The sequence below is a fragment of the Phocoena phocoena genome, chromosome 18 (assembly GCF_963924675.1).
Source record: "Phocoena phocoena chromosome 18, mPhoPho1.1, whole genome shotgun sequence".
In the NCBI taxonomy this organism is placed as follows: Eukaryota; Metazoa; Chordata; class Mammalia; order Artiodactyla; family Phocoenidae; genus Phocoena; species Phocoena phocoena.
This window is the reverse complement of record NC_089236.1, coordinates 48,088,775-48,116,105: the sequence shown is the minus strand read 5'-3', so window position 1 is coordinate 48,116,105 and position 27,331 is coordinate 48,088,775. Positions and strand designations below refer to the sequence as shown.

General features: G+C 37.3%; 1 protein-coding gene across 3 annotated transcripts; it reads right to left on the bottom strand.

The window, feature by feature from the left end:
- Window positions 1-3,115: 3,115 nt before the first annotated feature.
- On the bottom strand, window positions 3,116-27,130 carry BORA (BORA aurora kinase A activator). 3 transcript variants are annotated; one of them, XM_065896001.1, is made up of 13 exons: window positions 26,998-27,130; window positions 26,565-26,570; window positions 25,899-26,066; window positions 24,106-24,212; window positions 20,967-21,012; window positions 18,077-18,158; window positions 13,895-13,960; window positions 13,051-13,107; window positions 12,411-12,637; window positions 11,378-11,510; window positions 8,968-9,578; window positions 4,760-4,891; window positions 3,402-3,467 (listed from the first exon to the last, which is right to left on the bottom strand). In XM_065896001.1, exons 3-13 carry the CDS (start codon window positions 26,049-26,051, stop codon window positions 3,402-3,404), a joined length of 1,680 nt encoding a protein of 559 aa, XP_065752073.1. In that variant the 5' UTR covers window positions 26,052-26,066; window positions 26,565-26,570; window positions 26,998-27,130. The 3 variants fall into 3 exon arrangements, with proteins under 3 accessions (XP_065752071.1, XP_065752073.1, XP_065752072.1); XM_065895999.1 differs by lacking the exons at window positions 26,565-26,570; window positions 26,998-27,130 and adding an exon at window positions 26,747-26,969 and having other exon boundaries at window positions 3,116-3,467; XM_065896000.1 differs by lacking the exons at window positions 20,967-21,012; window positions 24,106-24,212; window positions 26,565-26,570; window positions 26,998-27,130 and having other exon boundaries at window positions 25,899-26,051.
- Window positions 27,131-27,331: the final 201 nt, after the last annotated feature.

Sequence of the window (27,331 nt, the reverse complement as noted above, 5' to 3'; positions counted from 1 at the left end):
CTACAGTCAAGAAAAAAAAGCTTCAAAGATTGGTTTCCTTAAAAAAAAAAATCTTGAGGGAACACTTGTAAACCTAAGAAGTGTGTGATACAGTTTGTTACTTCTAAGCACATTTTAATAATTTTTAAAATTTGCATTTTTATTGAACTGTTGACTGTGTCTGTCCCATCATACTACTTCCTTTCTGGATTGAACAGAACTATTTATGCAGAAAAATTCGATTGAATAACCATCACTTAAATAGTGACAGGATAACAACTTGAGGGATCTGTAAAGATCATTTAAAGGGAGCACTCATCTGCTCACTGAAGAGGAGATGAATTTTGCATAAGTAATTTGATTATCTACTATTGATAGAAAAAAACTATAATTTTCCTATGGAGAAAATATAACATTTTTAGAAGGAACAGTCTATTCTTTCTGAGTCTTGAAAGCTGTCAGTGTGTGGTACGGCAGTTTTTAGATTTCAAGACAGTGAAGTCAGGAGCTGTCAGGGACTTCAGCATTTAATCTCCTTTGCCACCTTTAATTTACCTGACTTATACTAAGTGTTCCTGTACTGTTAAAAAGCCTCCTGCATTTTATTAGTGGTTCTTGAACAGCTGTGAATGTTTGGGAATTGGGTGTTGAAGGAAGGTGAAGTAGAATATTTTGATCTAACTGGAAAAATAGTTGTTTTTTTAATACCAGATAATAAGTGTGATCATCATCCTTGACCTTCAGCTCAAATATCTCCCCGAAAATAAGGCATTAGGGTTAAAAGAAAGAATAGAGATGGCCCTTTAAACATCACATCGTGTTACTTATAAAATAAGGAGGCAATTAATAATGGCTTTTAAATTGCATATATATCAGATTATGGAGGAAAGGAGGGGTTGCATGAGGACATTAAAGGGAACAGATTGAAGTACTGCTACTTGGTGTGCCCGTGCCTACTTCCTTGTCAACCACAAAGATTATTAATGATAAAATAGGTGTCTTCAAGAATATTTCGAGATAGAGTTACCTTAAAACATTTTACTTGGCTCATTCAATTTCTGAAGTACCGACACTGTACCAGGTTCCTCACCAGTCAAGTAAATGATCTCTGCCCTGAAGGAGCTCGCAGTACAGTGAGAAGTGACTGGCGAAAATATCGGCAGGTGTAGTAAGTGAGAAATAGTGCCAATGTGTACCTTCAGGCACTTCAGTAGTTAAAATGATTGTTCCCATTTCCTGTTACTGAGGAAAACATCCATACATTGAGGCAGAACTTGTTTCATTCGGAGGAGAGCCTTGAGGGGACTAACGCCTAAAGCGGTGGGCAAGCCTTTTCTGTGAAGGCTGGACAAGTCAGGCTGTGCCAGCCGGGTGGTTTCTGTCACAACCATAGCTCTCCACTCACTCCTCTGCTCTTACAGAACGAAAGCAGCCACGGACTATAAACAACCGAGCATGGCTACGTTCCAACAAGACCTTGTTTACGGGCAGGGAAATTGAAATAATTTCTTAATTTTCGTGTGTTTAACAAAATACTACTAAATTCAATTTACACGCTGCACCTCTCCCCCCAGCCGTTTAAAAATTCTTTGCTCATGGGCCATAGTTTACCTGCAGTCGAGGAAAAGGAAGGCTTCTGGGTAAAACAAGGCTATGCTGACCTCACATCTGTCTTTCCAGGTTTGTTTTCTTACACCTCTTCTATGAAGAAGGCCTGCTTCAGGCTCTAGTCCCTGTTGAGTAGTTCAAGATGACCAGAAACCTTATTTTCACCCTGAAGCCTCTTCCTTGCTAATCTAAAATGCTTTGAATGCCACTACTTATGCTACGCAGCTGACATGAAATAGTTCATTTAAAAAGCCCTGTTTGAGCTTCCCTGATGACGCAGTGGTTGAGAGTCCGCCCGCCGATGCAGGGCACACGGGTTCGTAATCTGGTCCGGGAAGATCCCACATGCCGCGAAGCCTGCGCGTCCAGAGCCTGTGCTTCGCAACGGGAGAGGCCACAACAGTGAGAGGCCTGCATACCGAAAAAAAAAAAAAAAAAAGCCCTGTTTGGTAAGGACTATATTATCCCCATTTAACCGGTGGGAGATTGATGGTTTATGGCCTATTTGGGGTCATAAGTGACAGAGGAGGATTTGAATCCAAGTTACAATCAGAACTTTGTTGTTTCTTGAGTTTTGCTATTAAGAAAAACACAGCCAGGGAAGCACCTACCCTCAGGATCTAGAATTCCTCTTATGTACAATTGTTTTAAGCTCCTATTAATTCTAAAGCCTGTGACTAAGGACTCAGCCTCCTAATGCCCTAATCTTTAGCAATGGACCTAGTGGCTAATGGCTTTAATGTTTAGTGTACAGAGGGGAGAGGATGAGCCAGGTACGTAGCAGGAAATAAGTCTTGCAGGTTGGCAGAAGTTTACAAGTTGCAGAAGAGTAAGGAAGGACGTGACACAATGATAGTATGTCTTTATTTCCTAGGGCTACGTATGAATTATTCCCTCCTGAATGAGACAGTTTTTAAAAGGTAATTTGTAAAATATGAGTATACATTCTCCCAAGGTAAAGAATATTTTTCCTCCAAATTATATACCCATTCTACTCCCGACATGAATATGTTTGTTTAATTTTAAAAATTTAGTTACATGTCTGTCCAACCCTAGCTTCATAAGCCTAAAACTCTATGGGAAACCCTCCCCCCTTCGCCCCCCAGTTTTTCCTGGTTCTCCTGTGTTCTTAACTAACTCCTCTCCATACAAAGGATGTTCCCTACCCTAGGGATGGAGATACATTCTGGGCATCCCACATTAACCCCACTAATAATAACACATGAAGATCTACACTTTTTAGACCAGTTATCACTGGAACTAAGAATTTCTACACTGAAATGAACAAACAGCTCAAGCATGAAAAGTGTTGGAAACCTGCTTAACCTCCTTTCTACCTCTTCGATTAAGTTTCCTTTCTAACTCACATTTCTTTCTTTCACCAAGGTTATAAATTTGAATTCATCTGTATATTCACATACTTTTAAGTAAAATAAAACGTAGCACCTTCACAGTTCCACATGTTCCCAGAACTTCTGCTAAATTCAGTGCTGTCAGTAAAGTGACCCTGTAGGGCAGGAGCAAAGTTATCACTCAAGTTTTTCGTTAAACAAACATATCACTCAAGGTCAGTACAAAAATATTTATTGCTAAAAGCTGAACTTGTACTTCAGTAACTTCTTTGAAAGTTCCAGGAGCTTTTCTGTTGTCACTAAATTAAGCCCTTGGTTTTTCACATTAAGGAGGGAAAGAAAAAAAGCTCAGCATGTTAGTTGAAGCAGTTTCTTCCCCATCACGATCACATTATGGATCCCATGCATGAAAAATATGTGAGGAGCTGTCCAGTTAGAGGCTTTGGTTCTGAGAGAGGTGCTCTACGGGCTGCTGCATTGAGGCCGATTTGCAATTTTCATCCAACACCTTTGCATTGAGTGGTCTTGCTGTGAAAAAGAAAATACCTTATTTTCAGTTTAAATAGGACCATTCAAGGATACAACAATTATGTGAACTGTTTTTAAAACCGAGATGCAAACTTCCTTATGCACTCTAAAGGGACAGTGAAGATACATTTTGTTACAAATCAGTATTCTGTATCATAAAAGTACTTCCTGTATCTTAATGCTTGCTTGCTTTTAAATGGACAACTACAATCCCACCTCATGACAAAACGGAGGAAAGGTAAAATAACGTGGCCTCCATATTAAACTTGAATATTCGTTTGGAGAGTTATGTTTAGTTGCACACTTGATATTTATTGTTTATTAATAAACTGGCACATAAAAATCAAAAATTCTCCTGATCAGTGCCTAAAATTATGATGGGATTCTTCAAATCTGAATACAGTTGTCCTTCAGTATCCATGGGGGATTGGTTCCAGGACCCCCAAGGATACCCAAATCCATGGATACTCAAGTCCCTTATATGAAATGGCATAGTATTTACATATATTTTAAATCATCTCTAGATTATTTATAATACCCAATACAGTGTAAATACTATGTAAATAGTTGCAAATACAACATAAGTTCTATGTAAATAGTTGCTGGCACATGGCAAATTCAAGTTTTGCTTTTGGAACTCTGGATTTTGGGGGTTTTTTTGTCCTTAATATTTTTGATCTGAGGTTGGTTGAATCCATGGATGTGGAACTCGCCAATCATATACAGACATATCCATCCTATCTGGCGGTTCAGTAAGTGTTCACTTCAACAGTATACTTTTGTATAAATACTCAGTTTTTTAGATACACATATGTTATCTCTAAAGGCTTGGATTTTAAGAAAAGAACCCTTACCTTTGTCTGAGTGCTCGTAACTGATGTGTAAAATCTCTCAGTTGTACTATTTCCCTATCTAGTAATCAAGATGCTTTTTTTAGTTTAGCTTTGAGCCAATATTAGAGGCAAAACCCTCCACCTCCCTCCTATTGGGCACCCTCTCCTGTTCCCCTTTTCGCTTAAAGGAACTGATTTCAAGCCCCATTTCCAGAGCAGCGCTAGCTCTCCTCCCCCCACCTCTTCTCTTATGCTCCCTCATAGCAGAAGAGGTAGGAAAATAAAGTTTTGAAGCACTTTCTCCTGCTATTAAATGAACTGAAGACAGGATGAGGCATCAACAGATAGCAATTAAAGAGATTTTACACAAAACGGGAAAAAAATAGGCTGAAAACAGTCACATTTAGTAAATACTTAAAAAACGACAACCATATCAAGCTTTCTCTGTTTTTTCCATACCTTTATATTAAAAACCTGAGATTTATTCTCGACTTCCAAGGTTTGTGCATCACTTTCTTTGCAGTAACTTTCTGCTCCAACCGTATCTATAATATTGCTTCCACAATTCTGTGTATTATAGCCACTATCCATCTGACAGGAATGAGAGGGAGAGAGAGAAAAAAAACCATCACAGGTAACATTGCAAAGTGTAATTCACTTGACCACAAAATTTATTTTGAGGAACTTTTATGTTTAAATAAGTAAATTTATTTTAAAATATTTATATAAAATATATATATGTAAGATTTGGCTTATGTAATTATATATAAAGACAATATTTTAAAACATTTAAGTGAATCACTACTATTATTCACAACTGAATGACACAATTTAATATTGTATTAATACAATTTAATATTGATCATATTGAATGAATTTAAAAAGTAATAAACATAAAATTGCTTGTTCTTCAAAGCAGTTACTACAATTCCTTCTAATAAAACATATCTTGTAATTTTCTTTATTTTTTTAAAATTCTAGGTTATTTTATTTTATTTATTTTTTGGCTGCGCCACGCAGCATATGGGATCTTAGTTCCCTGACCAGGAATCAAACCCACGCCCCCTGCAGTGGAAGCGCAGAGTCTTACCCACTGGGCCACCAGGGAAGTCCCTGTAATTTTCTTGAAAGTCAGTGTACAAACCACTAAGAACATACTTCCCTGTTACTTTGTGCTCACACTCAGTAGATGAAAATGAAGATTACAATCAACTTCTTCCAACTCATTTACCAAGCTTGTCTTAAATAGCTTACTTGCATCTCTAAATAAAATTTACCTAAATGGCGAGCTACCTTTAAGAGGATTCAAAACAATACACATTTTTTAAAAGGTGGCTGGCTTACATTATACTCATACCCATCGTAGAAATAAAAATCTTACCTTCATAATAATACCACGTACATAATGGCTCTAGATGTTAGCTCAGCTTTTCATTTTAATTAAAATTACAGCATTCTACAACACACTGTTACAGCCCAAAAGAGCAAAAGAAAAAAAGGGACTAGCAAACTTCAGTTTTGGTACAAATATGACAAATATTTATTTCATGAGGGCCTAAAAAAAGCACCAGCCCTGTACGGCGCTCCATGTAATATTCTTATTCTCTCCTTGCAGCACCCTATTAACTTCACAAATGAGGCTAAGGCTCAGAAAGGGTAACTTTCACAGTGTCGGAATGAGATGACGAAGAGCTGAGGCCCCACTGCCCCTGTCCACTCACTGCACACTCCACACTTACGTGCACAGTGACAAACACCAAACAACACAACCCACAATGCAGTCATCTTGCACTTACGCCCTTTTATGCAAATTATGATCAGCAAAGGAAAGACTACATTTGCCCCCAACACAAACAAAAGAATAGCCTAGAAAGTGCATTCTATCATCATCTTAAGAAAAATGTTTCCAGTTTTCGGGAATGGATGCATATTTGTTTACTCCTGGGAGTGACGTTCCATTTGAACAAAACCCTTGTGGTGCAGGGAGTACCGTACACAGGGAGTCTGTCCCACTCTCTAGGAAGAGAAGGATCATGGTGCCCCTAACATAACATGGTGGCTTATCACACTGGCTCCCATCCAGACCACTACTAATGTCAGTGCCTACTATGTGCCAACCAGACAACACAGGTCATCTCGTTAACCGCCACAGGCGTCAAGGGAGACAACATGGTATTCCAAACTCTGGAAAGCCAATGTGACTGAAACAGAGAAGGAAGGGAAACAAAATGAGGCTGGAGAGTAAGGGAAAGGCCAGACCATGCAATGCTTTGCCAGCCACTCTACAGATTTTTAAATTAACACCAAAAGCAAAACAAACAAAAGAGTTACAAATTTAAGATTAAGATGCAGAAATAAAAACTCAATGGAAGGGTTATTGTATGAAGCTGACCAAATTTCCCAAAAATTAGAACAAAAGGGAGTTAAAAAAAACTGTGAAAAGATATTTTTTAATTGGAGAATCAAAAGGAGTTCCAAAGAATGGTGAAAACGAGAGGAGAAATCTATTATTCAAGAAAAGATCCAAGAAGTGAAGGGCATGAGTTTACAGATCATAAGGGCCCTCTGAGTGCCCAGTACAACTGATGAAAAGGAACCCATACCAAATAATCACTGAAATTTCAGGATCCTTTACTCCAAAAAGGGATAAAAAGAGACCATATGCAAAAGATTAAGTATTAAAATGGTTTCAGATCTCTCACCAGCAACACTGAAAACAGAATCAACGAAAGAAAGTCTGAAGGAAAATTATTTCCAAACTCAAATGTGAGAGAATAAAGAATGTGTGATCAGATGTGCAGTATCTTGAAAAAGGTACTCTTTCTCAGAAAGCTACTGGAAAATGTGTTCCAGTCAAGTGAGAAGTAAACCAGGAAACAGGAGAACGGGGTACAGAACATGCGAGAGGTTAAGGGAATTCTCAGGATGATGAAGGGATATTCCAGGAATACAGCTGTGTACAATGCTTGGAGGCCAACCCGTCACAGTAAAGCAAGTCAAAGGGCCCTGGGAAAATGTGACTGTCTTCGAATGTTTGGAGCTACCCCTGTGGTAGGAAAGAATGTATAGAAAACATTTTTAAACTACAAAATGTTCTGCGAACAGTACACATTATTATGATGTGACCCAAAGGATAAGACTGAAACTGACTGGTAGATACCACAGACAGAACCATAGTTCAGCTCGCTAGGGAAGAGGCTTGTAAATGGTGAGAGAAGTCCTCTAAGATGGGCTGGGATACCCCTGCAGGTACTCAGGCAGAGTGATGGCAACTTATGAGACAGGCTTCCAAGGGGTAGGTGGACTGGATGATTAATGTGTGTTTCCATCTAAGTATTCTCTAATGCTTCTATAGATGCTCTGAAAAAAAGAGGCAGTAAGAGAAAAGGAGAGCAAAAAAGTTAACAATACCTTTAAGGCAAAGTTTGACTGGATGCGCTTCTTTACTTAGGAACCAAATTTAGAAGCTGGAATATGTAAAAGCAATTCTAGTGTATTTTTTTGAGCAACAATCCTAGAAGTCAGGATAGGCAGCATAGGCATAAAATATGAGCAAAAGATTATATGTAATTTGGGATCATTTAAAATCCCTCCATGAGTTTTATACTTTAGCATGTCAAAACTGACAGCACTAAAGCATTATAGAGTTGTTGTGAGAATTAGATGAATTAGTATCTATAAAGAGGTTAGAAGAGTGTCTGGCACACTGGAAGACTGTGTAGTATTAACTATTACTATGTGTCAGTATAAACTTGGATTAAAGAACATGGAATCCAGACTGCCAGGATTTGAATCTTTTGACTCCACCACTTGCTAGCTATACAGGCAATTGACCGAACCTCTCTGACTCTCGGTTTCCTCATCTGTAAAATGTGGATGATGGTATACCTATTTCACAGGACAGAACCATTGTGAAGATTAAACAAATTAACATGTGTAAAGTACTTGGAATAATGCCTGACATATTGTAAGAGCTACATAAGTGTTAGATATCGTTACTATGAAATGGCAGGTAGAATTGCCTTTCTAGTTTAAAGTTCTTTCAAAACTCTCAACTCAAAGAATATGACAGTTAGTGGAACAAATGTCTTTCTGAAAGTAAGTGCTAGCTGTGAAGTGTATTTGTCAAATGAATCATGCTTTCCTGTTGCCAGATGTTGCAAAATTGGAAATGTATGATCACATGAAAAACGGTGGTTACAAATCACATTTTTTTTAAAGTCCAAAAGAAATATACATAAAAGTGCTCTAAACTGCTTTTCCTAAATTATATAAAGGAAAAACCAAAACTACTGTATTTTTAGAATACAAACAGTACACCAAAAACTGAATTCTTTGGGAACTAGCTCCACAGGAAAGAGAGGTGAACCCTGAGAAGTTGCCGGATTCTAGCAGTTTGTAAAAACAGAGCAGCTTGATTTCTTTTCTGCTCTCTTATTTTCCTACTCCAAATAAATATCAGTGAATGTGAATATTAAATATATGCACCATCAGTCCAAGTTAAAATAACTAACCCTCTTGATATCACTTAGTACTGATTAAAAATACATATGTAATGCTGTTAAGTCTCACATACAACCCATTTTCTTTCTCACTATAATCTTACAAAAGAAAGGATGAAGAACAAGGGACCAAGGAAAGGACTCTAGAATATTCAAATACCTTACCTGAATGTTACTGCTTTCACAAGGAATGACACTGCTTTCTGCGAGAGGTGACATGCACATGTGAGAGTTTTCAATACTGAAGGCGATCCCACTCACAAAGTCAGTCATGGGTAAACTCCTATTATCAACGGGCTCCTTAATCCAAGTGGTCTCATCTGCTATCTCTATGGGATCGACCATATCCACAGTGTTATTCTCCTTCGCACTTTCCACATCCTGAAGCAGTGCCAATTCTTTCTCAGAAGCACCGGACTGGTTCTGGGTAATAGACATGGCGGTCACTACCAAGTGTGCGCCATGTGGACAAGTGTCACCATCCAACTGTGGCAGGTGGACTCCAGCCGTGCCCATAGCTAGGGAGGAGGCGTCTGTGGAAGGAACATCTGCCTTGTCTCCTTCATCTTCGCTGTGAGCCTCGAGAGTAAAAGGTACCCGAATCAGTGAGGGCCGATACTTAGCACCCCCTGTACACATCTCAAGTCTCATAGGAGACCAATTTTTAATTGGTGAGCAGCCATCTATATAAGGACTTCTGATACACGGATTGGTAATTCCATTAGAATTTGTTCCAGACGAAGCATCAGGAGAATGGAAAGTTAACTTCCTTTGCTCTAAAAGATTGGGAGTGGAAAAAAAAAGATTGGGAAGGAAAAATCACATCATGAAAACATGGACATGGGAAAGCCATTACTAAATGGTCATCATCATGTTTCATGCCAGAGAAACTGGATTTCTCTAACAGTGGTGTTGTTTCCTGAAGTGAAATTTTGGTGTTAAAAATAATAGCACAAATGAATGTGTATCCATAAACAGGGTGAGGCTCTTCAAAATATAATTCCTCTGGCAAATATCCTCAAGCATATTGCTACTATAACAATGTTGTTCACATCCAAGATAATAGAACAAACCAGCTGATAGCTGCAAATTAACAGCTGTACCTGGTAAATGAAATATGTAATAATCTATTTCTGTTTATGTAAAATACTATAAGCAACATTAAAAGGCAAACAAAAAACTGCAATAAAGAGCTTAACAATGGTAAACAAAATAATCAAAATGCCTTAAAAGTTAATAATTTTTATAGCTTCGTTAGCTTAATAAAAACAAACGTTTAAAAAAATGGGCAAAAGCATATAAACAATCCTCCCAATGGTAAATGAACATATGAAGTGTTTGGTCACACAAATAATAAAAAATATGGAAATTAAAGCAATGAGAGACCATTTGTTCAACAAAAACACTGAAGTCTGAACTAATAATCCCCCCAAACAAGTGACCCATAAACATTTGGAAAAAGTTCAACATTGTAATAACCAAAGACAAGAAAATTAAAGCAGTAAGAGACCTTTTTGTAATGTACCAAATTAACAAACATCAAAAAGAATGGTAAGACCAGTGTTGCTAGATGGGGAAAAAGATGACTTTTCACACACCACTGATGAAAATTTCAATTGGTACAACTTCTTATGAAGAAAATTTGATAAAATTCCTCAAGAGCCTTAAAAACAGTCATCCCCTTTCACCAAATAATTCCACTTCTGAGAATTTAACCTAAAGAAATAAATATGTACAATACACTGTACATACAAGGAAAAAAAAGAAATAATTTAAATGTTTATCAATGATTGAAAACAAAAGATACATCTGTGAAATGGAATATCATACAGTGATTCAAAATCATGGTTTCAAACAATAATAAATGACTTGAATGACCTACGAAAATACTCCTAATAGAATGCTTTGTGAAAAAAGCAGGATATAGAACTATGTGTGTGTGTGTGTGTGTGTGTGTGTGTGTGTGTGTGTGTTCGTTCATATATGTATGGAGATATATACACACATACACATGTACATATATAAAAGGAAGACTAACAAAAATAGTTTTCAGTTTTCCAATTTTATTTACTATGAATAGGTTTTGTAAACTGAATAATTTTCAAGAAGTGCTATAATTTTTTTCAAGGAAAAACTGACATATTGCAAAGAAAAATATGTAAATTCTCACACACTACCTAAAAACTTTACTCAAACAAATATATCTTTACACAATATCAATATGAATATCTGATTACCAAAGTCTGAACCTACACACTGGAAGGCATACCGAAACCAACTTATCTCTACGACAGCCATCTTTCTTTGATTCTGCTTGTAAGATGTTTGGTATAAATACTGCTAGTCAAATTACCTGTATCTGACATGAGAGCAGAACTTTGCTGAGAATTTCAGTCTTTGAAAGTAAATTGTTCCTTTTGTAAAAAAAAAAAAAAAAAAAAATCCAAGTTTCTAAATTTTAAAAGGGTGAGTGGTCATTTGGAGCTCTGTAGTTAGAACAAGCTAAAAAGAGACTCTTTAATAACAAATATTGACAATATAAAATTTTAATTGGGGGTTGTATTAAAAGACATACCTGAGAGTGGTGTCTTTCCTATTTGAAATGCAATTGGTGAGAAAGTGGGTGAAGAAATAGGTGAAGGACTGGTTATGCTTCCCAAACTGTATTTTTTTGCACTACCCTGAATAGGGCTAGAAGAAAACTGCCCCTGTGATATAAATAAATAAATAAAATTAAACGGTTCTCTTCCTTAGCTCTGTTACACCAAGTGCTATTTATCTTTATTTTTGAAATACATTCATAAACTAGGTTGTATAACTTTGGTTATTCACCAGAAAGCAAGATGCCACCTTTGCTTTGTGGCAAAAGGCAAGACACCAAAAGGCAGGCCCACAGACACACGAAACAAACTTATGGTTACCAAAGGGGAAGGTGGGGAGGGATAAATTAGGAGTTTGAGATTAACATATACACACTACTACATATAAAATAGATAATCAACAAGGATCTACTCTATAGCACAGGGAACTCTACTCAGTATTTTGTAATAACCTATAAGGGATAAGAATCTGAAAAAACCATATATACGGATGTATAACTGAATCGCTTTGCTGTACACTTGAAACTAATAAAACACTGTAAGTCAACTATACTTTAATAAGAAAAAAAGGTAAAACAACAACAACAACAGAAAAAACACGCCAAAAGGCAAGGCATTTCGTAACAAGGATAGTTAAGAAGACTGTTCCAAAAATTCTGAAATAGAATATACTAGAGAAGATAAAATATAAATGCACCGTATTTACACAAACCAAGTAGCAGTTTATGAAAAATTTTAAGTTAGTCCACTAACACCAATCTAGTTGTGTTATACTGAAACTCTTCCGTAATTCAGTAAGTACCTTACCCTGAAATCCCTTGAGACTCATTTACCTCTAAATACAAAATTGGAGAGTCTGACCAAAAGCATTCCTATACCTAATGACAAAATGTGAACTAGGCATGAAATATAAAACCCAAAAGACAGTCATTCCTCTTGACAGCAATAGGAGCATCTAGGTCCAAGATGCCTATAGCCAACCAACCAGCCACTTGGCCCACTTCTTACCGAACTCGGGGTCTGCACAGGGCTCCTACACTGCACAGGAGATAGATCTATTGAATAAAAAACCTCAAGTGATGCTTGAACACCACTACGAGGACTTCTGGGAGAAGCTGGAGGTAAGGAGTCAGAGATACTTCCGTTGCCATCTAAAAATAGCTTTCTTCTGAGGGATGAAGAACTGAGGTTTCCGGGAGATTGATCTGCAAATTCATCAGCTCTAAAATAGTCACCTATATTTAATATTAACAGAATAAAAGGCAGAGCTAGTCATTTGGAAGAGCAATTATATTTCAGTTGTCTGATGTTTTAAAAACCAGTCTCTATGTTTGAACTGTTTTCCAAAAAGAGGGCAAAGTTTAACTGCACAGGTGCTGCTTGAAATCTGAAACGATTCCTTCTTTTTTTAGTGCCTCATTATGAGTATGGGTAGTGCCAATAAGATGTGTTCATGAATAGTTTATGTCTATAGTTAAGTTCACTATGATAAAAAGGCTAATTCAGGCCATATTAAAGAAAAATGAGAAATTTCAGTCTTCCCCACTTCTTTAGAAAGAGGCATTGCCACAGATTCCCACTTACAAAAGCCATTAAAACAAAACCTTTTATTTAAGTTATTAAAGGTTTAAACAAATACAATACTTACCTAATACCTTTTCTAAATTAAAATCCACAGGAAGAGACAGCAATGTCTGGCAAGCAGCTGGAAGCAAGCAGATAAACACAAACATGGTTAAATCAATGCAAGTGTATCCCATGCAGTTTAGCATGTGCTTCCCCATCAACCATCTCCCCATGATGCTCCAGACAAACTGAATTATTTACTTTACGCATCCCATTCCATAACATGCCACCTTCCTGTTTCCCACACTTTCCAGCACTGATGTAAACCTGTTAATGGTAAAAGATAACTTCTGGTTGTGCTGCTGGCACTTGTATCAGAAAAGAAGCCAGCCTGGGCTTCCCTGGTGGCACAGTGGTTGAGAGTCCGCCTGCCGATGCAGGGGACACAGGTTCATGCCCCGGTCCGGGAAGATCCCACATGCTGTGGAGCGGGCTGGGCCCGTGAGCCATGGCCGCTAAGCCTGCGCGTCCGGAGCCTGCGCGTCCGGAGCCTGTGCTCCACAATGGGAGAGGCCACCAACAGTGAGAGGCCTGCGTACCGCAAAAAAAAAAAAAAAAAAAGAAGCCAGCCTATATATATTTGGGGATAGATTTCCCAATATTAACAAATTTTCAAAAGAATGCCTTCCAAAACCAAAATTCGATTCACATGATTTGAATCACAAAATAACACACTATTGCCACTTCTCAAACATGGATGGATATATCTATTCTAACTGTTTCTCAAGGTCAGCTCTCATATAGCTTATTCATAAAAAGTAAACAACTTCAATTCCAGAGTGAAGTGTTATCACAGGTACTGAAATTAACATCAAATGTCACTTAATATGGAACATACTTCTTTTCCAATTTACATTCATACTCACCATTGCTTGTCTCAGAATGTACGGTCAGCTTTCTTCCAATTGGAGATTCATTATTGACGTTAATACCTGTAAAACATTCTAAGTGAAAAACCTTACATTTTCTGTTCTTCATTTACTTTAGGGTTACTTTTTCCAGAGTAAAAAAATGAAGTGTGGAAACTTTTACATTTAAAATATAAATGTCTGCATATGTAAGTATATAACTTGGAATGTTTCTGCTAAGTTTGTTTGTTTTTTTATTGATTGATTGATTGTCAACTTTGAGGAAGCATAAGGATAAGACTTAAGGATTACCACAGCAAGTAAGGCGGCACCAAGAGATACTTTTTAGGGAAAGCAGCGTTGCTCTACATGACGTCAACCTTAAAAGGTTGGGGACACATGTTAGTCAACGTCAATGTCCTCAAACAGATCCTCTGTTGCTTGATGCTTTTCCAAAATGGAAATAGATAAATTGTCAGAATTAAAGCGCCAGGCCATTCTGAAAGAAACTGAAATTTGATCAATAAAACCGTGCTCAGTTTTTTTTTTTTCGCCGAGAGGAGTCAAAAATATGGGTGCAAATAATTTTTTTAAAAATCTGAAGTTAACGACTAACATTAAGCTTCTTAACTTGAAAAAGCACCAGGTAGTAAATAAATGGGTGAAAAAATAGAATTCTAGATTCAAATGCCTTCTCTGCTGTAGGCAGTGTGACCTTCTAGAAGGCAAATGCAACCAAGGCACTCTGCTGCGAAAACCCTGTAATGTCCTTGGTCTTTAGGCTGGAGTCCAAACACCTTAATGGTGTAAATAAAGCCCTTCCAAAACCTTGTCTCTGTCTCTAGCACAGCTGTCCTCCAACTGAACATTATCTGAATACCTTAAAAAACAAACAGGTTCTCTCTCTCACCTCTAGGTATTTCTAATATTCTTTCCTCTCTGACTTTTCTGCCCTATTCCCCGAGTCCGGCTAACTCAAGTCTCAGCTTAAACTGTGTCTTCCATCTAGACAGGATTATTCTCACACCACTTTTCAACTGTATTGCAAGTGTTTTCTTGGTTGTTTCCTCTAAAAGGACTTCATAGATAACTTTAAGACCACAATCAAATGAGGAAAAATGGATGGATTTGATTACACCAAAATAAGAATTTCTAGGCAACCAAAGACATCAAAACAAAAGTAGCACATATGTGACTGGAGATGACATGTGAAATGTTTAGAACTAAGATAACTACAAATGTAACTACAAGGTATCTTAGAAATTCAAAGCAAAAAGAAAGAGACAACAACTCCAATAGGAAGGAATTAGAAATAGGCATTTTACAAGAGGAAATAAAAAGGCTGTTAATATATGAGAAATGAAAATTAAAACCATCATTTAGAATGTCAAACAACCCATGAGAAAGGCAAAAATGTGAAAGCCACGTACTGGCAGGGATGTGGGGATATGGGAACCCTAGGCACTGCGGGTGGCTGTGCAGACTGTACAGTCGTTCTGGCGAGTAGCCTGGCGCCGCACAGTCAAATCAGAAAACATGTAGCCTATAACTCAGAAATCCTCAGCCTATGTATAGTTCCCAGAGAAATTCTTGTTCAAGTCCATAAATAAAAATGTAGTGGGTAGTACAGTCATTGAAGCACCTTGCTGCATAAATACTGGTAACAGTAAAAATTGACAGCATAAGCTAATGTGTACAAACAAAATCATTGTTCCCCCTGACTCACCATTGTCTTTGTTATTCTTCGGGTAAATAACACTGAGCACTTACCATGTTCTAGGTACATGATCTTCGAAGTATTATCTCATTTCATCCTTTCATAGGGAAGGAGAGTGAGGCACAGGAAAGCTAAGTAGTTCACACAGCTACCAAGCTATACTGGGCATGACTCAAACCCAGACGGCATTACTGTAGAGTGAGGGTCAGCAAATGATAGCTCACGAGACAAATCGGGCTGGTTGCCTATTTTTGTAAATAAAGTTTTACTGGAACACACCCACACTCGTTCATTATGTATCATCGGGGATACACTTTCATGGTAAAGCAGTAGAGTTGACTGGTTGCAACAGAAACTGTATGGTCTGCAAAGCCTAAAATATTTAATATTTGGTCCTTTACAGATAGAGGTTGCCAATCTCTACTCTAAGGTAGTGTTTTCCAGAACTTTTTCTGTGATGATGGAAATGTTCCATATCTGTGTGGGACAATATGGTCACCACTACGTGTGGCTACTGAGCACCTGAAATGTGCATGTATGAGCAGGAAACTAAAATTTTAATTTATTTAAATGTAAATAGTCACATGTGGCTAGTGGCTACCATATGTCAAGAACTGTAAAGGGTCTGACAGGTTAGTGTGTCAACGTTGCATAGATGCTGGCTGAAGAAAGGAAGCTTCGGGTCACAGACAAAGGGACTTCATTATTCTCAGCACAGGAGGCAACATGAGCTTCATGTTCACGTCAGCTCCCTTTGCCCCCTCAGTCCCAAGGAAGGGACATGAACGAGCCCAGGTGGATACAGCACACACAGAGGGTCTGTGCCCCAGCTGAGGAACCCTAAGCACGGGAAATCCCATTCTTTATAAGCTGCAAGCAAACCTGCCCCAGAGGGAGACATTACCATTACTGTACTAGACAGCCAAACAAACCTACCCTCTGCTCCAGAGGGATACTCCATCTCTGTTTTCCCAGGATGTTCACAATACAAACATCCTTGAAAAAACAGCCTGGATCAAAACCTGTCTGTGGCGCTCTTCATGAGATGTATAGAAATGCGAGACCCAAAGAGAAATGAACTATCTCCCAACACCACTGTAGACAGCACAGGCCTGCGCACCCCCTCCCACCCCCACCAATTAACCACTGTACTCTGTCATCACGGGCTTGATGAGCACACCAAAGAGGCTGTATGTAGTATTTTTAGCATCTTCCTGATCTGCCTCACTTTAACTAAAACAGGTTACCTCGAATATAAAATGATGTTATAAAAAAGATCACATAACAAGGTTGATTCACCTGTTCAAAAATCCAACATTAAAACACTGGGGGGAAGAAACCTACCATCTATGAATACGTCACCTTGGATACAGAATTTTAGAGCTGGGAGGCATGTTATCACACAAACATCTAGTTTAACCCCTTGATTTTACAAGTGAAAAACTGAGGCCTAAAGAGATTGAAAAAGTTGATCAAGGTCACCCCTTCTGGTTTATAATACAGAAGGTCTACAACCCAGGTCTCCATCCACTACTGCATGCCACCTTTAGTTTGCAACGATTCAGAATCTGAACTGAGAAATGCTTACTTTTAAATCCACCTTATCATATCTGTAACCTGGGACAAGTGCTCTAACCCTTCTAAAACTAGATTTTCTCACTTATAAAATGAGACCAATAATAGCACCTACTTCATATGAGCTGTTGTAAGGAATACTGAAAGCACTTAACACTGTCTGGACACATGAAAAGTGCTCAATCCATTTTTTCTGTATTGTGTTTTTGACAAAGAATGGAACAAATATTCCCTGTTATACTGAGAGCATAATTAATGTATGCTATACAGAAGAGCAGGCAATTCCACTGAAAAGAGGGATGTATATAAACAAGTAATACTTGAACATTGCTCACAGCTCAAAGGGCAGTGAGAGCAAATATAAGATAACCACTTCCTAGAGGTAGAAAAATATTTGAAAGATTACTGGCTTGCTCTTCAACTTCCTTTTTAATTTTGCAGATAATCAGCTGTATTACACTGTCCCAGAGGTCCTATAAATGCCCATCCTTCCTCTACTATTATAAGAAACAAGGAAATTAGCAAAAAGCAAAAGCAATTTAAGGATTTCATTAAAAAAAATTAACCTTCAAAATCACTGCAAAAATTAACAATTCAGCTCTATATTCAATACCAACGATTTCTGCATCTACAGATCCTCTATAACCATCATTATAACTGATATTCACAATGGTTATGAAGAAAAAGTTAAATTCAAAATAGAATGGCCAAGAAAAAAAAGAATTTAGTAAATTTTAGTCAAGTTTTGAATCCTAACTCTTAAATAGTTAAATCCTCTGGTATCCAGAAATTTAATTTATAGCAAGCTTCCTACCAAAGCAGATAAACTGACACTCACTATATGTTGTTTTACATTCATTACTTTTTATTTTTATGATTTTTTTTCAGACAATTTTTAACACACTCACATTTACTGGAATCATATTCTGAAAGCTGCTTCCCTTCATGATCAGTCCAAGGAGAGGGTACGATGACATCCTTAGTGAAAAACTAGGAAAATTAAAGTCATAAAATTAGGCATATGAAATATGAAAAGGCAGCTGTGTTAAATAACCATCAAACATGTTACATACTGACTTTATAGTTATTTTTAAAATTTCATACTTAAAAGCACAAATGAGCAAAGGTAAAATGGAAGAAATTTAAAGTATATATAAAGAAAAATGTTAATACTTCAAATCAACCACTTAAATTTGCAAATTAAGCTAAGGTTATTAATCATAAAGAAAATATTTTTCATTTCTCCCCCAATTTTTTTGGACACGGGGGGAGGCTGACAAAAGGGAGGATGAAGGGGGAAGGAATAAATGGAGATAAATGTATACGTGTAAGCCAGTATCAATAGTGTGCTGGAGCTGGCTTGTCCTGACTCTCAAGATCTAATAATTAAAATTTCAGGAATTCTGTGTATCAGTTATCAAACAAAGCCAATATTAAAATTATGTAAACTTAAATAAACTATATTAAAAATAAAGGTCGTAAAAACTCAAAATCATCATTTGCTAATTATTTTACTACATTTACCAACATCTATGCTCTTGAGGTTAATTATGTCTTTTGTGTCTGTGTGGTAGAATGCTTACATATAATGGTGTACTGCTACATTTCTTTCCCCATTCAGCGATGTCACATCACTAACTTGAAATTGGCCGTGGTTGGAGTATTTACACTATGGACAGCAGCAATCACTAAAACTCATACTCCTCCCACAGTCAGAGGGCCTGTTGTTAATTTACCAGCACACCACTGGCCAATACACTCAAATGGAGATACAGCATTTGGATAAATGTGTCTCCTCTTTCATTCTGGGTATAAAATTAATCAAGCCTAATACAGTAAGTAATACAGTATTTTCCCCTCCCCTCTCCATGTTTTGGAGGTAACTCAGAACATTTTCTTCATATTTTGCTATACCTATGACAAAGAACTAACTTCCTTGACTAAACTACCTATGAAAACATGAAGAAAAGATGTTGAAAAAAGGAGCGGGGGAGGGGGAACAGAGATGATACAGACTTCCCAGAAAAAAAGGAATATAAAAGACCCACAAACTCATGAAGCAAAGTATAAGTTCACTGAGAATGAAAGAGATACAAATCCGAAAAACAAGATGAATTTTTAAAGTAATAAGATTAGCACAAATTAAGAAGTTTGATAATAGCCAATATTGCAGATATGAGAAAACAGGCAGTATCATCACGTTTCCAGGAGAATAAATTGGTACAACCTTTTGGGAAAACAATATGGCAAAATCTACCAAAAGCTGAAAACACAAACCCTCTGACTTAGCAAGTTCACAAAGATATATGTACAAGTGTGTTCACTGCAGCATTACTTGTGATAGAAAAAACACTGAACACAACCTACACATCTGTCAATAGGGGCTGGATTAGGTTATGATACATTCATACAATGGAATACTATGTATGCTATTTACTAATAACTGGTACGTGTTGATAATAAAAAAAAAATTCTAAGAAATTATTAAGCAAAAAAGTAAGAGGCAAAACAGTATAAAAATGATGATCCTACTTATGTGCAAATATTTAAAGGACGTGCTATTATCACACATGTGATCACACGAATCTGAAAGTATACTCAAGAAATTTTACAGTAATTACTTTTAAGGAGTGAGACAGGGAACAAAAGGCTCTTCATTTTCATTTTATATTTTTTCTTTGCAGTTTGTTTTTGTTTTTATTATGTGCATATATCTATTGTATTTCACATGCATATGTATGAATTTAATTTGTTGCTGATACATTAACTTCTGCTACATTGGCCCTAATCTTCACTCTGAATTCATTTTCTTAAGTTTTCTCCTGAATTTCCCTTTAAAATTAAGTTGAGAATTCGAAAGAGAAAGCATACTTCCCAAAATGTTGGGAAATGGGAAAGAGTCTGAGAATATTCAACTGGGGAGGAATCAAGTGACTGGATTAGAATTAAAATTTTGAAGTTATCAGACAGATTAAGAAGTAGATAACATTTGTCAGGAGTAAAGCATATGAAACAATTTCCTAAGAAATAGGCTATATCTGAAATATGGGGGCCAGCACATCACTGGATCTCTGAACATGCCATAGCTGAAGTCTTTTGGGGTACAGAAGATCCAAGTGCAGCTAAGGAATAGAGGGGGCTAGTGAGAGAAAAAGGAAAAACAAAAAATGCTACCATGACATGAAGACTTTTGAGCAAATATCTAGATAGACATCCTTTATACTCTAAGAGTTCAGCAAACAAAGAAAGCAAGAAGTGAAAAACTAAGTTCATTAGTTTTATTAAAAAAAAACCAACAACCTACCTTTGGGATATATTTTTTCTATTTATCAGTATATTATATTTCATGAAATACATTCTATGTCTTAAAAATTCGAAGAACTAACAAGAACAAAAGATAAAACCATTACTGAGGCCAATCTAGACTTCCAAGGCTTGAAAATATTCAACTTGCTCTATGTAAACTCCAACTTGAAACAATGGTTTGTGCTCATCCAAGGCACAAGGAAGACCAAATGTGCTAGGCCGTGAGAATGAAAAGATGAACAGGCACAATAATGGCCAAATAAGAATTCAGTCTGGGGGAGAAAAGCACTCTACCGGTCATTACAATGAGAAGCGCTGGAACAGCTCAAAAACACTGGTCTTAGGGGAGCTCTGAGAGGGACTGGGGACGGGTAGGCTGGTGTGGGAGCTGGGACAGGAAAGGATCTGAAGGAAGTCTTCCTCTCTTAGAGGTGCTGTGCATGCAGAATCGATGCTTAACTAGCTTCATGATCAGTAACAGTTTTAAGTTACCTCTTCAATGGCTTTTTGTCTTTTGTCTTCCACATCTTTATCTATTCTATACAGAGATAAAGAAGAAAAATAACCATGCCATTACTTCAGCAGATTGAACATTTAAAATAATAACCTTTCAAAGAAATCGTTTCTTTCCCCATTGGAAACTGGCAAATGTTAAGCTCATTTTAAAAGAAAAATTGGGACCTTATCACATTTCATAAATGACAGTATTTAGATATTCATTCAGCCTTGTGCTGTAAGGCCTACCTCCCCCCTTTCCATTCACAGTTGGAATGGAATAATATTTTCTTTTAAAAGGCTTACATTGATATAATTTTAAAATTACTATTAACAATGTAAAGAAAGTAATTTGAATAAACTTTGCCCTTTAATCACCACAAATTAAGAAGTATGTCACTCCAAAGAAATCTAAAAATTGTCCAAATTCTTTTTCTTCAATTATAGCAAGTTTATCATAGTCGTAATTTTAGAATCAACTCTTACTCTGAAATAAAAGGAAAAAAAACTAAAAAACTATCATCCTTACAGTTCTAAATAAACAGGCAAAATTATTAATTCTGAAATGAAATATCAACAATATAAAATTTGAAATATAAAATATAAAACTTTGTCCAAACAAATTCTTTTTTTCCCACCTTGATACATTATGCAATTATAGCACCCCAAATTTATCAGCTGTAAGTTTTAATATAAATTGTCGGGTCTCAAGCACAAGGCATATACTTTGCCAAGGACTCAGCAGTTAGCCTTGTAGGACCACTTCTTTTTTTTTTTTTTTTTTTTTTGGCCAAGCCGCCGTGCAGTTTGTGGGATCTTAGTTCCCTGACCAGGGACTGAACCTGGGTCCTCAGCAGTGAAAGCACGGAGTACTAAACACTGGACCACCAGAGAATTCCCAGGGCCCACTTCTTTAATCTGTTCCCAGAAAGAATACTTGCTTACCATCAATAAGTTGGTAAGACACTTTTCTCTCTCCAAATTTTTTCATGTATAACTTGCAGCTTAACAAAGCTTATAATAATGTACGTGTATTAGAAATTAAAATCAAGTAGGGAATAAGGGAAATTGTGAGAAATATAAGGGAACAAAATAAGGGAATTGTGAGAAAATAGACTACAATGATAATCCAGATATCTCAGCTTGAACAGCCATTCTGAGATTACTAACTCAGTTCTCTTCATCTTATTGTGGACATAAACAGGTCAAAATGACAGGGCATAACAGTAACAGCGTACAGTATTAGTAAGCTCTGATCTAGCAATACCTCATTCAGAAACTTTCTGCTGCTTCATCAGAGCGCTTTAACAACCTGAAATATTCAAGTGATGGCTAGAAGCAGTGAAAATCAGTTTGGCCAAATACTGGAGAGCCTGATCATGGAAGGTTCTAAGGAACCTTGATGCATGCAGGGTCCAGTATTACAGGTATGTCCTGAATGGACCCTTGGTGGCCAAGGCAGAGAGGAGCTTTCAGGACTGTTCACCTCCTGTATGGACAGACTCATTTGTTTACACCAGGATGATTTGCAGTTCTCATTTTTATGTGTAGCATGGCATGAAAAAGGTGGAAAGCACTGAAATAGGGAACTTGGGTTAGAGAGGAAGAGACACTAGAAGCCTTTGCTTATTTCTAAGAAGGAATCAACATGTGTTAAGAGTATACTCACTATCCTCGGTAGAAGCCATAACCATTCACTGAATTACATGAGGAAGTTAAATTAAATCAGGGTCTTTCCCCCTCTTCTACGTTACAGGTCTCTCTACTGAAATACACCAAGGTTCTTTTCACAAACCTGCTCAAACAATACAGGATTTACTAGTAAGTAAAGAAATGCTGTGTCACAACTTTGTTGACTACAGGGCAGGAAGAACCTCCTGTACTGCTTCAGTGCCTCACAGTGTTCAACGCATCTCTCTTGACGGTCCGTGGTTCAATATACTGAAGAGAGGAGGCGAAGTATAGCACACAGTTTGTGTGAAACAAAAAATTCGTCTCATTCGTGACACGTTTGCTTTCAGATATTCTTTTCACCTTCTCTCTCAAAGGTATTATCTAGTGTTAAGTTAAAATCTTTCATGCTCTATCCCCATTCTAGTCCCTTGCTATAGCACTTTGGATGTGCATTAATTAATTATGAGGGGATGGTCATCAAGCTACCAAGCCAAAAGAGGAAGGGCTAGAAAAGCCAGACAAATATTTGCAAGAGCATCTCAATACGTGTACATCTTTGTGTGATTAAATTCTAATTAAAGGGAAAAGACTTATTCATTATCTTAGACTGATAACACATGTACCTTAGTACCAAAAATTAAAAGCTGATCATATCAGGATTTGATTATTTCAAATATAAAAAAAAAATCAAACTATAAAACTGACAGCAACAAAAGAGTCCCTCAAATTATTACTGACTACTGCTATCTGTAATTTGTAATTACAGATGACTGCAGTTGGTAATCAAAAAGTATGCATGTTCCCTCAAAGAAGTGTATGGTCTCACTACATTAGGCATCATTAAGTAACAGGAGTCTAAGACACACTAGTACTTGGAAATCTATACAACACATCAACAAAAGCATTAGTTAGGGCTGCTCTGACTACTAGGCTGATAATGTATATCAGATCCCCAAGTGTCAAAGCTGGATGATGTCTAGAAAAGCTCTCTCTGTTGATAATGTATACTCTTCCATTCAATGTGTCTTAACTTGGTAAAGGGACTTTCAGGTTCCCTAAATGTAGGTGGTAATAAAACAGCATTTTACTCTATCCCATACCACCAAAAAGGAAAACAAAACAAAAATTCAATGGCAGAAGTCATAATCATGTACAAAGATACAGATTTCAAAATGACCTTCCTTCTACCAAGTGCTGGGGAAGCAAAGGTGTCCCATAAGTAGCAGAGGGAGGAAACTGCGTCTAAAAGAAAAGGACTCCTACCCAGATCTGGAACTGTTAGCAAGGGTGTCTTGCTGGATGTAGTTCTTTGAGCTCACTCTTCATTTAGATAAGATAAATCTGTATCATAATTTTTCCTCCCTGATTTCTTTACAAATAAAAATATTCAACCTTGGAATTTCCTATCTCTCTTCACTTGAAAGTACGTTATTACACTTAGGTGTGAAAAAGGAAAACTTACCGAGAACGACTTAAGTATAAAGCTTGACGATGAATGTCTTCTGGGTCTATTTCTACAGGATTTATTACGGCTAGTTGATCAATAGACCATCTAAATTTCCCTGGAGTCTTAACAAAAGAAAGCGATTTTATGAGTACAAGTATTCTAAAATAGTTCATCAAAATGCTAACTTCAAAAATTAATGTGAATGGTTATAATATAAAAATATCTTACAGCTCATATTTTAAAATTTGACTTTACTACTAAATTAAATGGTAAATGGTAACCAAATCACACTAAATCAACTGACTTGACTGTATCTCTTTAAAATATCCAAGTCTTCCCTCTGGGTGATTGTTTAAATTACATAATAATAGAAAAATCACAGAGTATTAAAGGTATAGAAATTACACAATTAACTCATCAGTGATGCAACATGACCAAGTAAAACTAAAAATCTCTTAGAGTTATCAAGTCTTTATTTTCACCAAGAATGAACTGAAATTAAACAAAGTCCTAACTACAGAAGTGCCTGCAAAAGCTCATAAAATAGGTGATCCTCAAAATAATTATGAGTGGTAAGGAGTGCTGCTTTTCTATATTCAACTACCCAATAAACCAAAAAACTTATCCAAATCCTAATCTGTAAATTCAGAATATATTTTTGAAAAATCAGGCCTAAAAACCCAAGATGTCATGCATTCTTGCTTTGAGGATTAAGTTGCAGTCATTCTGTTAGTTTTATTAAGACTAACTAATACTATTCAATTTAAAATCATGAAGTCAGATAATAACTCAATATAAAGTGTATCACTGTAAAACTTTCCTCTAGTGCATAACTAGCTTCATGCTGATATGAATGTGTAGCTAGCATCAACAGCCACCCAGTTTACAGTTTCCTAGATAATTTACTAAGTTAAAAGATCAGACTTCAAAAGAACTTCTCCACTGTAGCCAATAACAGTAAAAATAAGCTAAAGAGATGAAGCCTTCCCTAATCTCCTAAAGAGCACGTTCTCTTCCATATCATCCTTGTGTTATAGCACATAACATATTCTCTTGAAGTTGCCAGTTTAGTTGTGTCTATCCCATTAGAGGTTGACTTCTTTTTAAACAATCTGCAAGCTAAGAATGAATGGGTGACAAAAATCCAAAAGAATATTAGTAATTTATGACATGTGAAAATTAAATGAAATTCAAATTTCACTGTCCCTAAATAAAGCTTTATTGGAACACAGTCACATTTATTGTTTACATACTACCAACGGCCGCTTCTACAATACAAGGCAGAGGTGACTAGTTGTAACAGCAACCAGATGAGTTGCAAAGCCTGAAATATTTACTATCTGGCCCTTGACAGAAAAAGTTTGCTGACCCCTGGATGAGAGTATAAGCTCTTTGAGAATTTGTGTTTTATGACCCTGACTTGTTCAAGGTGTAACCTCTATAGCTAAGAACTGTACCTGACAAATAGCACTCAAATAATGTTTGTTGAATACTGGAGAATAATTAGATGACGTAGTTTCTTCTTTATCATGGATTAGTACACATATCATCAACCATAGTAACTAGCACCACTCACAGCTGTAGGAAGCTAACATGCTATCTACTGAATAAAATAAAAAGAAATGCTAACTAAAAAAAAAAAAAATCCGGCTAAGTTATTTTTAGCCCAACCACTACATTATAATGAACATTACAATTAAAAATAACATTCCAGATATGTATGTTCCATGATAAATTTCCCACTTGTCTTGTAAAGAAAGATAATTACATTTAAAGTTGTTTGGAAACAGTAGTCAAGAATAACTTACTGGTAATTTTGTCGATTTAAAAACAGAAGGACTGGAGACAGTTTGTTCGTGGAGATTAGAGTAATCACCAGGACTTTCAAAAGGATTTAAAACAGGAATTCTTCCTGGAGTTTCAGGTGTTATTTGCATTTTTGATTCTCTGACATCTCCCATAGCACAGAGAGAAAACTAAAAAGAAATCAGAAGTATGTATAATAAAAGTACAAAATTCCCTAGACATTCATTTTGACAACTAAAATGTATTCAACAAACATACATTTCACAAAAAGAATTAACTCAAAACCTAAGCCTCCTGGGCTTTTTTAAATAAGCTTACACAAATGTGATCCTCTGAATAACCTGGAAAGCTAGAGAGGGAAAGTATTAGTGATATAATTTTGCAGGAGAATTAACAAGTTCAGAGAAGTTAAGTGGCTTGTAAGCAGCAGTCCACCAAAGGTGAATGAGTTCAGGTCCGCCTTCGAGACAACTAAATGTTCCAATAGGCACAAAATCTTCTTCCACTAAAGAATTTATACCTACAGTTTTTAATTCATTATCTCAAGTCTCTACACACTTTGAACATAATTCGGATAGCCCAGCAATTCCCTAACAAACTGCAGTTACTAAACAATTATGAATAGCGAGCAAACAAGAGACCAGGAAGTCTCTGGTCTCTCTGTGCACGGGTGCCTTTCTTGCACATTAGCCCCCGTCAGCAAAGAATGACTGATTAGGGCTAGGAAATTAACCGCTTTGGGTTGCCTCTTCTCAAACACCCTTAGCGAAAGGCTAAGACCCCCAGGATAGAAGGTGAGACTGCATTATTTCCCGTCAAGGGGGGCTACAACTAGAGAAAAAGAACCCACTCCTTGGAAGGCTGACGTTGCAGCTGGCCTCCTCAGGTGAAGAACAGAAGAGGACACTCACGCCGGTGTCATCCCCAACCTTACTCGATCACTCTTTCTTGGCGCCCCCTCTTCCGCACCTACTCCCTGGCAGCTTCCACTCATCCCGAGGCGAGCGTGCAGGCCGGTCCAGAGCCGGGCTACGTGAGCTCTCCAATTCGAGACAGGAGGAAAGGCCAGGAACTACAAAGAACATACCTAGTGGTGTGTACAAATAGGAAGCCCCCCAAAGCGACTCCAGGGCGCTTCCGAGGTGCCAGTCCAGCTCCCACGACAGGCACAGACTCTTTAACTCCCCGCTTCCGCGCTTAGGCCATCCAGAGCACGGGCCTTGCGCGCGACTGGCCAATCGCGTCTCACCGCTGTCCGCGAACCAGCCAATCGCATCGAGGCCGCGTAGTAAATTCGAATGACAACTCCTCGCTTCGCATTCCTCCCGGAGTAACCAGGCTCCAAATTCAAATCAACGCAGCCTCACGCTGGCGAGGAGAGCCAGGGGCGGAGCCTGCCCGGCGTGAGCTGGAGACGCGCAGTGTGATTGCCCAG